The sequence below is a fragment of the Odocoileus virginianus genome, chromosome 9 (assembly GCF_023699985.2).
Source record: "Odocoileus virginianus isolate 20LAN1187 ecotype Illinois chromosome 9, Ovbor_1.2, whole genome shotgun sequence".
Lineage (NCBI taxonomy): Eukaryota > Metazoa > Chordata > Mammalia > Artiodactyla > Cervidae > Odocoileus > Odocoileus virginianus.
This window is the reverse complement of record NC_069682.1, coordinates 55631309-55643730: the sequence shown is the minus strand read 5'-3', so window position 1 is coordinate 55643730 and position 12422 is coordinate 55631309. Positions and strand designations below refer to the sequence as shown.

Sequence of the window (12422 nt, the reverse complement as noted above, 5' to 3'; positions counted from 1 at the left end):
AATAAAAAAGGAACCAGCAACACACACACACACAAAATGATGGGGGTATGTCAGAAGACATAGAAGTTGACTGAAAGAGCTCCTAATAGCCAAACTTGGAAAAATCAGATCAAAAATAAATAAGGAAAGTAATATTGAATTGTAACCTAAAATATGATATATGCAAAAATGGGGGAAAAGATAAATCTCTGATGAAGAATTCCAAATACTCCTTCCTCAAGGAAAAGCAACATAACCCCCAATTCTTTTTTTAAGAATTCTGTGTAGAGATTTTTAAAATAAAATTTGTAAACATTACTTTCCATTTATAGTTATCAAGAAATATTGACTGTATTCCCCCAGTTTGTACAGTACATCCTTGTAGCCTATCTTACACACAGAAGTGTGTATCTCCCAGTCCCTACTCCTGTATTGCCCCTCCCCCTCCCGATAACCACTAGTTTGTTCTCTATTATCTGTGTGTAACTCCCCAATCCTTAAATGTGGGCTGGGCAGAGTGACTTTCCAAGAGTACAGTGTGGAAGTGGGGGTGGAGAATAACTTTGAAAGGGAGAAACTGACAAACCTGATTACCTTGGCCAAGTGAACAAAGTCAGCCTCAGCAGTCAAATTATGTTGATCGTAGGTATTCTGGATATGATGTGATGAGAATGGAACTTTACTTCTGTGATCTCTCGCCCCAAACCCATAACCCCCGTCTAACCATGAGATAAACATCAGACAAATCCCAACTGAGGGACATTTTACAAAGTACCTGGCCTCAAAACTGTCAAGGTCATCAGAAACAAAGAGAGTCTTGAGAAACTGTCACAGCCTAGAGGAGCCTTAAAGAGGTATGATGACTAAATATAATATGGTGTCCTGGATGAGATCCGGGAACAGAAAAAAAGAGCATTAGGCAAATACTAAGGAAATCTGAATAAAATATGGACTTCAGCTAGTAATAACACATCAATATCAGTTCATTAATTGTAACAAACTTATCATACTAAAATAAGATGTTAATAATAGAAATTGGCACAATGTCACTTCTGCTGCATTCTGTTGCTTTAGGGAAGCTCACAGGCCAGCCCAGAGTCAAGGGTAGGGAGGTCTACATAAGTGTATGAATACTGACAGGCATGGATCACTGGTGCTATTATTATCTCTATTTTAAGATGAGGAAGTGGAGGCAAAAATGAGTAATAACTTGCCCAAGGTCACACAACCAGTTTACAGTGTTTCTGGGGTTCAAATCCAGATCCCAACTCAGTGCTGATAACCACAATGCTGAGTTCTGTCATAATTTTCAAAGCATGTGCAAAATTTCTGAGCTGTTGCTATTCCCCCTGGCCCTTTTTTTTTTTTCTTTCTGGTTGTACCTCATGGTTTGCAGGGTCTTAGTTCCCTGACCAGGGGCTGAACTCCGGACACCACGGTGAAAGCACCGAGTCCTAATCGCTAAACAGCCAGGGGAATCCTAATCCCCTTTTTTATGTCTAAGAAAATTGAGTGCCAAAGACAGAAGAGAGTGTTCTGTGGCCACCCTGAGGGATAGTATTAATAGAAGTACAACCAGAGCCAAGGGCCTCTGACTTCCAGATGGATTTGAGGACCTCAAAGTCCCAAGGCTGACTGGCTGCATGCCTATTCTTCCCACCACTTTCAGTTTTACCTCCTACTCATCCACTGGAGGAGGGAATTGGGGTTCAAATCAATTGGGCAGCTTGCCTCAGAGTCACACTCAAAGCTAGTTGGGGCCAAGAAATTACACTTTTCCCACCATTCCACTCTGCTTTCTCAGTCTCCACCACCTCATCAGGATCAAAGGCCTTGCTTCCCTGACATAAGTGGACACAGAGCTGTGTCCTGGGTACCTGGGCATGGGTGTGTGTGGGACACATGTACACAGGAGGCCTGTGTACAGAGCAGGAGGGCTAGGATATTCACATATTCTGTACAGGACACTCACGCACAGAAGAGGTACACACGACTCATGTACAGCGCACACATGGATGGGACCTGTCGTAGGTTGAGTTCCCCCAGAAGCAAACCAAGACAAGAATTTAAGGGCAAGTGGTCTATCTGGGAGGTGGTCCAGGAAGCACAGTAGAGGAGTAGGGGAGTTAGACACGGAAGGGAAGGCTTCTAATGTACAGATGAGCACACGACTGCCGCTGACACTGAGGACTCAGTCCTGCTGGACTGAGTCTTGTTCCACCCGGGAGCCAAGGGAGGCAAGATATTTATCTACAACACCTATTTGCTGGCACTGTCCTCTGCCCAGGTCAAGCATGTTTCTTAAGCAGAGAGTCAGATGTGCTTTGCAGTTGGAAGCCCTGGGCACATATGGAGAAGAGGAGTATCAGGGGGATATGGTGGGGCCCTGGCAGCATTTGCTACAGGACTCAAGAGGTGCAGGACGTGTGTTCAGGACCCATGAGTACACAGATAAGGGCACAAGCATAAGACAAATGCTTGGATTACCAGCCTTGCTGTCTGGGTTGAAGGGAAAGCCTGCTGGAAGGTGATAAACAACACAGAAGAAGAGGTGGTGTTAGGACTCCCCAAGTCAGCTGGTCCTCCAACCCTGTGCTCCTGCTAGCCACTATAATGGCATCTGCTTGCGTGGCAGGAAAGGTGGGTTTAAGAGCTCTCACAATGTGGAAGCTTCTCTCTGCTAAACTTCCACCTCATTTGTATTTCACAAAGTGGGGATGAGGGCTACAGTGCCCAGGATAAATGAGGGACCACCCTCAAGTGTTCGTAGGGCCTTAGATTAGGAGTCAGACATAGAGGCAGAGCTCAGTGACATCACTTAGCCCACTTGCCACATCGAAGAGATGGAAATAACTTTGCCCATGTGTCTCAGCTACTACTGTTGCATCTTGGGTTCCCTGTCTGCCTAAGCGAGCATCACAGAAATCCTCTCCCTGCTAAGGACTTCACAGAGCTGTTGTGAGAAGTAGATCAGGTCACGAACAAGAAAACACTTGGAAGAGAATAAAATATATAGGAAGGACCTGAGTAGGGAAAATCAAGGAACCTGCCTTCTCTCACTAGCTCTGCTGCTGTATTTTTAGGATATTGGTTTGACTCCTATAATAAGAAGACCCGAAATGATAATACCTGCAAAAAAAAACAGAGCTCATTTCTCTTTCATTTAAAAGTATTCACGGCAGTTAAGGCTGACGCAGTGGCTTCACAGTCACTAGAGACCCTGGTTCTTTTTATGTTGTTGCGACACCATCCTCCACCCGATGGTCCAAGATGACTGCTCCACCTCCAGGCCTTACGACTATATCCCAGTTAGCAGAAGGAGAAACAGGGGGAGGGGCAGGAGCCCTCCTCCCTCCTTTATAGGGCACAGCCCAAAAATTTCACACATCATTTCCATTCATATCCCACTGACCAGGAGTTAGTCATCTGACCACACTTCCCTGCAAGGGAGTCTAGGAATAGTCTTTTGCCATGTGTGAAAGGATACAGAGGAACAACTTGCAATTTTGCCCTAGCTGCCAACTTGCTTGGGTAACTCACATCTCCATCTGAGCCGTGGTTTCTTCATCTGCACACTTTTTTGTTTATTCATTCATATATATATGCCAGGCTTGTGGTATAAGGTATGACTTTTGAACCACTTGATTGCTAATGACCTCTCTTGCTAGCTGGATCATGAGCCCTGTGAGGTCAGATGTGAGGCCTTTCTTACTCACCGCTATGCTCCTGGTGTACAGGCCAGGGTCTGGCACATGGAAGCCATGTTACGAGCTGCCCATGGGTGACGTGTGGATGGCCATTCTGGCCTTGATAACTGGTGAGGACAGTTTTCCTCGCTGAGGAGTTGAAGTTCTTTCCTTTCTGGGCCTCCTGGCTCCACATCCCTTTCTCCCCACATGCCAAGCCTTTCCAAGCCTGTGAAGCAAAATGTCTTCTGAGCCAGGATCGTGAGAGGGGGATTAAAAATAAATGAAAGTGCATCAAAGCAAGTTACCCACAAGGCATGGCTTCCCAGGGTAATTCGGTGTTGGCACTAGAAGTCAAGGACAGAGCATTAGAGGCTCTAACTGCCAAGCACTCCTATCAACACCACTCCTGTGTTGGGCACAGAGCCCCCAGCATGGCAGCAGTGCCTAACCCGAGCCCCCACTGACTCTCCACCCCTGCAAAGCAACAGGCAAGACCTCCCACACAGATCAAGGAGAATGAGTTCTAATTCCAACCCTGTTGCCTACCTGCCAGAGTAACCCTAGGAAAATCTATGCCTCTTTGAGCTTTAGTTTCCTCACCTGCAAAACAGGTTAATAATAGGTTCTTAATCAACTATAAAATGCAGATAACAAGGGTACCTACCTCGTAGGCAGAGGTTCCCAAATGTTCTCAGCTCACAGCATCATTCGCATCTCTGTAATCTTTTCACAGTGCCCCAGGCCCAAAGAAATGTCTAATGGTTGTTTGTTAAATTAGGTTCACACAACTTAATAATAGTAGTTTGTCCAGTATCCAACAGATACTATTGTACTTCCTTCAAATTTTTAAAATATTTTGCAGTGTCTCTGAGCTTTCTGCTGTGCCTCTGGGCGCCCTGGCACCCAGTTTGGAAATGGCAGTCAAAAGGTTTTGAGGATGAAACAGGGTTGTGTTGTCAAGGGCTCATCACAATGTTTGTGATATCAATAACAAACAATAACAAACAATGTCAGATATCAATAAATGTTGCTTGTCCTCAATCGCCCTTCAAATCTCCTTAGTCCTCTCTGGTCTCCTGCTGCTGCCACCTCATGGTTTCTGTTTGCCGCCTTCCCTCCAGGCCCCTTGGGGCCTGTAGCCCCTCTTCTGAACTAACTTCCTTCTAGAAGAGAATCCCAGCCCCACTTCTTCATTCCTCCCTAACTCCACCACATGTGTGGCACAATCTCTTCATAGGTGGAATATACTCTTAATTTGGAGCTTGGCCGTGTGACTCACTTTGCTTACATGGCAAAAGTGACAGTGTGATTTTCAGAGCCCAAGTCTTAAGAGGCCTCACACGATTCCACCTGCTCTCTTATCCTCTGCCATTGCCAAGAGAAGAACTTGCCCCAGTAGCCTGATAATTCCAGGAGAAGGAGAAGAGGCACGGGGCACAGGCTCAGGTCTGCAGATCTGAATCCCAGTGCAGACCACCCCAGCCACACCAAAAACTCAAGAGCAAAAATAGACAAGCCTTGTTTCAAGGTATGGAGTTTTGGAGAGTTTTGTTACATAATATTCTTGTGAGACAACCCAACCCCTCTTACTGTATCAAATACAGATTCTCTGAGAGAAGGCCTGATTGGATCCTGTGGTCACCACCCAGAACATGACTGCTTTTACGCCATCACCCATGAGCCAAGGACCTCCCTCCTGTCCAGTCCACAGGTAAATGCCTTGGTTTGGGACACCTGTTTCTAATCCAGGCAGTTGTCCCATAATTGCAGGGTCCAGTGCCACAAAGCCTGGTGACCTGCCTGGAAGCAATCATTTCTGGCCTCTGTGTTCAGAAGGGGTGTGAACGTGGCAAACAAGAGTTTCTTGTATCCTCTTGGGTTCTAAAGAGTAACAGCTCAACTAGGAGAAATTACCCATAAAATTTTCTCTGTGTGTGTCAGTCAGAATGCATCTCAAGCTGTAAACCACAGGATATGAGAAATGTGATGTTTCTTACAACTCATTTTTGTAACTATTTTGAGCCTCCTTATGCTTAAAATGGAAACTTGAGGCTCAAGCTCACATAGAAAATTTGATAGAACCGGACTTAGAACCCAGGTGTCCTGGTTTTGGCCCCCTTCCCTGCCCAGTCAGCGTCACACTTCAGGTCTCATCTCAGAGCCAGTGGAGCCCCTTTCCAGGTTCCTTGATTGTCTGGGCTATGCTTTCACCTGCCACTGACTGAGTGCCCACTTCTTGGAAGAATTCTTAGCAGCCCTTTCCTCCTATTAAGTCTCTCTCTGCCTCCCTATGTCCTGTACCCCCACCCTAACTATCTTTTGGAACTACACTTAAATAAACAACGATTTTTCTTTAACTTATAAACAGTTCCTGTAATTTTTACTTCTATTAATTTTATTTAGGTTTTTTAAAAATATCCCTTTTGAAATAGTGTCTTTTTTCTTAGGTTTTTAAATTCTTTTGTATGGTTTTCATTCTTTTCAAAATACTGTTTTATCTCATCTGAAGTTCTTGCGGAAGTGAGGTCTAATCCTGCTATTGAAGGTGTCTGCTGACTCTCACTTTTGGTGGATAATTTCCTTGTGTGTTTGTAATCTGGGGCTATGCATTCATCTTCAGTGGAGCTTTATCTATGAACAGCTTGTGTAGCCCAGGTGGAGGGCGAGTCCCTCCAAAATGGGTTGGTTTGTTTTTCTGGTCACTTCAGCGTCTTATCTGTGATCACTATATTAATTCTTAGTTTGGAATTCCTTGTTCAAGCGGATAGAATAAAATTAAAGCCTGTGTGAGAATAAATCCTATTCATTGGCATCATAATGTTAACTTGATCTTGGTTGTTTCCATCTATTAGGATGTCAGCTCCAGGAAAGAACAGCCTTTTACTCTCTGATTTTGGGCTCTGTTCCTCTATCTGCCTACAGCAGGATTTGGCACACAGTAGGCACTCAGCAGGACTTCCCTGGTGGCTCAGTGGTAAAGAATCTGCCTGCAATGCAGGAGACCTGGGTTCAACCCCTGAGTGAGGAAGATCCCCTGGAGAAGGGAATGCAACCCACTCTAGTACTCTTGCCTAGAGAATCCCACGGACAAAAAAAAAAAAAAAAGAATCCTGTGGACAGAAGAGTCTGGCAAGCTGCAGTCCATGGGGTCGCACAGAGTCAGACACGACTGAAGCGACTCAGCTGCAGCAGCAGCAGAAGGCACTCATAAGTATATGTTGAAAGGGAAAATTAAAAAATACCTACTTCATGGGTGTCCATTAGGACTGTGTTTGCCCAATTAAAAATTGGATTTCTTGTCTCATAAAACAAGCAGATGCTTCTGGTGATTCTGTGACTGAGTGATTTCAGTGCCTCTGCAGTTTTTTGAGCCTTTATCTAAGGGTTGCAAGATGGTTACTGTAGCTCCAGTCATCGCATCCACATTCAAGGCAGAAGGAAGTAGAATAAAACAAGAATAGAGGAGGAGCACCACTGACATTTTTCCTTATCAGGTAGGTAACATTTTCCTAGACGTCTAACAGCACACTTCTGTTTTGATCTCATTTGCTAGAAATGGGGTGCGTGGGCATCCAAAAGGAAGGGGGCTTTCTTTCTTCTGGAAAATGAGCTTTTTCCCTTATCTATGGACTCAACAGATGGGTAAGGGAGGGAGGAAGGGGACTGGGGACACAGATGTGGTATTCCCGCCCCCCACAAATGAGATTTTATTTTTCTGTATATGTATGTGTGTGTATATGTGTGTGTGTGTATACATAAGTGTGTGTGTGTGTGTATACATATGTATATGTATATATACATATATACATATACATATATATATATATATATAAATTAGAACTAAACAGGCCCTCAGAATACAATATGGCCAAAAAGTATGGACACCTATTTCCATAATAATTATTAACTTTGTCACTTAAAGCTTCTGTGATCCTGTGGGCATCAGATTTGGATTCTGGAGCCCACAGGCAATGAGACACCCATAGCTCAATGATCTCCCTCCTCCTCCCTCCCTCCTTGCTCTGTTCAAAGTACTGAAGCCCTTTATTTTTTATTTTTTTTATTTTTTTATTTATTTTTATTAGTTGGAGGCTAATTACTTTACAATATTGTAATGGTTTTTGCCATACATTGACATGAATCAGCCATGGATTTACATGTGTTCCCCATCCCGATCCCCCCTCCTGCCTCCCTCTCCATCCCTGAAGCCCTTTAAAAAAAAAAAAAAAACCTACATTTTTCAACGTGAGCCACTTCCTGCTCTCATTAACTCCATCCTCAGTGACTTAGCCAGACCCCAATCCTGGCCTGAAGAAGGAAGCCGGACTGTCCAAGTCTAAGGTCCCTCAGGTCCATAAGCAGAGCAGTTCGGCATCAAGGTTTCTCCCGAGGACGCTGAGATGAAAACAACAGAAGAGTCAACCTCGGGTCTTGGGCAGACCCTGGAGTGGCTGAGAAAGGAGCTGGTAAGGTTTTGTATTTCTTTTTACCTTACACCTTCACCCCATTTCACCCAAGGTCCCTGGTTCCTGCCTCCCAGGTGCTCCCTAGGCTGGGGCAGAGCTGCAGGCTGGGGTATAGGCCCCACAGGCTCCCATGTGGGATCAGCCACACCGCACACAGGTGACACCCCAGGTGCTGGGATAAGTAGGTCGTGGCCTACATAAGTGGCTCTGGGCGCAGTGCTTGCCAGACTGGTTTTAAGAATTACAGTGAGTCCTGGTATGTGCCCAGCTTTGTGGCTTGTGGCCTCTAGCAAATGGCTTTGAACTTCGGTCTCCTTATTGTAAAAGGGGGATGACAATAGTAGTAACATCACAAGGGTTGTTGTGAGAATTTGGTGAGGATATGGTATAATTCACTTAGTGCTTGCTTGGCACATCTACACTGGCTCTTAACAGTCCTGGCCCAGCTGGAAATGGAGTACACCAGAGCTGTCTTAGCCAGGGCCTTCTAGAAAGCAGACACTTGCACAAACACTGGAGTATTCCTGCTTATTTGGAGGTGCAAGCCCAGAGGGGTGAGAGTGAGGGGAAGAGGAGCAGGTGTAAAAACCAGTACTATTCCAGCAGATGCCTTGTTACCCAACCGGATGCCACTTACGAAGGAGCCCTAAAGAGGCCAGCAACCCCCTTGGCAGCCGGTTCTCCCTGCTGTGGGCCTCTCTGCCTGGATGAGGCTCTGCACCCTGCCCAAGAGAAGTTTATCCACCCCGCTCACTCCTGTCTCCCATTTCCTGTCTGTAAATGTCCACTCCTTGGGGCACTAACTCCCCTGAACTTATGAACATTGTTACTTGGTCCCTAAGTAACTGCTCAGGAAGCCAGGTCTTACACCGCTCCTTGTGATGTTTCTTTCGAGTCCAAAAATAGAAGGATGCCCCCATAGTATGTGGGGACACTAGCCGAGAGAGAGAAGGGAGTGGTGTGGGGAACCCCAGAGAGCAACCAAGGTGTGGATCTCAATATGCCAGTTTCAACCCTGGGGAATTTATCATCCCAAAGAGGAAGGAGAGGGCCGTTAAAAATAGACTGATCAATTCAACAACTTAAAAAAAAACTTAAAAAAAAAAAAGAAAGAAAGAAACAAAAAACGTGAGCTTCTACTTCTGGCTGAGGGGGCAGGGGGGGGGCGGAGGGGATGTGGGAACAGAAAGGATTGTCCAAGAAGGACCTGCCTGGGTTGCCAGGCAACGGACCAGCTGGGACCCAACCCTGTCCTCACCTTGGTGGGAGGGGCTGACCCAGTAGGGATTCTCATGGGTCCAGGGGACTCCAATAGCAGGAGCCACAGCTTATTATAGGCTGTGTGCTGCTCCCTCCTTGTGCTCGCCTAAACACTGGGTTTCCGCATTAAGACTGCTTAGTATCTGAACTCAAAGCGCTGATTTTCATTTGATAAAAGTACTTCTCGCCTACACATGAGGAGGAAGAACAGGTGGGGGAAGGGGGGGATAACCTGTAGGTAGAGGGGCCTCCCAGGCCCACATGCACCCCCACCTCCACTTGATGCCAAGAGATGGGTTTTGAGTCTCCACTTGTCCCTGACTGGTAAGTTTCCCAGTCAAGCCTGCTTTAACCTCTATCACTGGGAATGTGCATGACTCCACAAGAACTCCCCTCTGGAGCCCAGCCAAGGAGCCCCAGTTGACTATCAGGGAAGCATGTCCGTCACTCTGCGCAGCTGAGAGAACAAATCAGTAACACCAACAACTACCATGGACGAAAGTCTGGTGCTCTTCCTCCAGTTCTGTAATCACAAAGCCCCCAAAGTCCTGCTGGGATCTAAAACTAGGGAGAGATCCTTGGAAGGCAAGTAATTTGCTTTCCACTTTGCAGATGAAGAAACGGAGGCTTCGGTGAAAACATGGCATCTGTGAGGCTGTGGGCTTGTCTCCAATGAGACAGTGAAGGAGATGTCTTCCTGGGACATGTCCAGTTCTCTGGCCGCTGCCTTACATGCTTCTTCTCTCTCCTAGGCTGAGATGCAGGACCAAGACCAGAGACTCCTGCTTACACTGAGGCACCTTCGCAGCGTCCTGGAGGAGCTCCGTGCAGAGAGTGTCCACTGGGAGGATGCCAGGTCGAGTGGCGGGACCTCCCCCATCAGAGCTCGAGCAGGCTCTGAAGGCAGGGGCCGCCAACCCTTTCCCTCCAGGGGCCTGGCCCACCTCCTTCCAGGGGTAGACAGCAGACGAAGTTCCCTCCCTTAACAGGCCGGAGATGACCTTGACTTTAACCCTTCCCCGACCAGTCTAAACTTTGACTGTGATGCTGTTGAAAGAGAGCACTGGACTGGGAGTTGGGAAGTCCGGGCTCTGGATTTACCCCTGCCCTCGTTCACTCGATGTCCCTGGAACTGTCACTCAGCTTCTCTGTGTCACTCTTTCCTCTCCTGTCACTTAGCGGTATTTCACAAATAAGCTAAGAGATGTGGATACATTTGGGAAACAGAAACGTTATGTAGCTTCCAGCCAGCACCATTGTTGTAATCCTATTCTTGGGAATTTCTCACAAGGTGATTATTAAAACAAAGAAAGAACTCCGTGTGCCAGGGTGTTTATCCAGTGTTGCCATGGTGAAAACCAGAGCCCCATGTAGTGACTTGATGGTTGTTTTCAGGCCTTTTATTTCCCTTTATCTGAAAGCAACAGGCCCTACAACTACTCTGGCCATAGGGATCAGCATGTGACCAGGCTTGGCCAATTACAGTTCATCATCATCCTAAAAGCATGACTGGCCCAGTGGGTGGCCCGTGTGACTTGACAGAGCCAGTCACAAAAAACCTTCTCTGGCATTACCCTCTTGATCCTTGTTCCACTAAAGTTGCAAAGCTGGGGCTGCCAGTGGCCAGGATTACTGTGAGGTGACAGACACGCCTGCAGTAGGAAAGAAAGAGGCTGATCAAAGAGAAGCAGAGAAAGGGTCATACAAGAGATGGGCACGCCAGAAGGGTGCTGGGTCTCTTTAGTCCCTGGTTTCAGACTCTAGTTCTGTGAGTTACTCCTGTTGTCTTTCCAGAGCAAAAAAACAGAAAATTCCACCACTACCACCTATGAACTCAGGCACCAGTTTGATTGCTTAAGCTGATTTGAGTAGGCTTCCCTTCATTTGCAACCAAAATTGTCCAGATGGTCAAAGAAGCAAAGAAGAAAAATCAAGAAAAAAATGGTTTTTCCCTCACTCAGGGTTAGCCACAACAACCCTGTTTGGCAAGCAACAAGATGTATGATGTGGCAGAACCCTCAATTGTATGGGATGGAGTCATAACTTTGAAAAATTATATCTGCCTATAAGAAAGACTTTTAAATGGAACAGGTGAAAATAAAGTTCTGGTGTTAAGATGGTCCAGTTATCATCAGGCTTTTTTTGTTTTTGAAAATCTTCTGGCATGTTGTTAGGATATTGTTTTTAATGGGTTTGAAAAAGTAAACCTATTGCATACAGAGGCAAAGGGTGGGGAGAGGGTTGTATTATATATACAATGTCTATAGTCAGACTAACCTGGGGTGGTTTCTATACAGTATTTGATAGTATGAAAAACTGTACTCTATCAATGGATGAATGCATAAATGAAATGTGGCACGTTTATACAATGGAACACTAGTCAGCCTTAAAAAGGAAGGGAATTTCAGCACTGCTATAACATAGGTGAAACTTGAAGACATAATGCTGAGTGAAATAAGCCAGTTGCAAAAGGACAAATACAGTATGATTCCACTCACACGAGGTACATAGAGTAGTCAAATTCATGGAGACAGGAGTTTGTCTCCTGTTTCTGGTTGTCAGGAGTTGGGGAGCAGGGAGTCATTTAAGGGTTGCCGTGCCTCAGTGTTACCAAATGACAGAAGTTCTGTGGATGGATGATGGCGATGGTGGTATAACAGTGTGAATGTACTTGATGCCACTATACACCTTAAAGTGGTAAAATGATAATATTTATCCTATGTTATATTTCACCACAGTTAAACATAAATACTTTTAATTTAAAAATAACCTGCTCTGTGATGATGGGGCTGGAGCTGGTTGCTGCTGCTGCTGCTTAGACTGCCAATAAGCAGGGTGAGCTAGAGCGACACTGCAGGGCTGGAGGAGGGAGAAAAGACTTGCTTCTTCATCTTTCTTCTCTTTAGCTTCTCCAGTGGCCTTCCTGCCCCCATGAGCATCACCCAGCAATGCTCCTTCACCTCACAGCAGCAATTCCTTCTGTGGCACCAGTCAGCAACCCCTTCTCAGGGCTCTAGGTTCACCTCCA

The 12422-nt window shown here is 45.9% G+C and overlaps 2 protein-coding genes across 2 annotated transcripts in view; both read left to right on the top strand.

Annotated features, from left to right (window-relative positions):
• Positions 1 to 12422, top strand: part of RAD21L1 (RAD21 cohesin complex component like 1) — a 252528-nt gene that overhangs the window by 176136 nt on the left and 63970 nt on the right. The window lies entirely within an intron of this gene.
• C9H20orf202 (chromosome 9 C20orf202 homolog) lies at positions 7937 to 11498 on the top strand. The gene is made up of 2 exons (XM_020900898.2): positions 7937 to 8134; positions 10147 to 11498. Exons 1-2 carry the CDS (start codon positions 8069 to 8071, stop codon positions 10378 to 10380), a joined length of 300 nt encoding a protein of 99 aa, XP_020756557.2. The 5' UTR covers positions 7937 to 8068; the 3' UTR covers positions 10381 to 11498.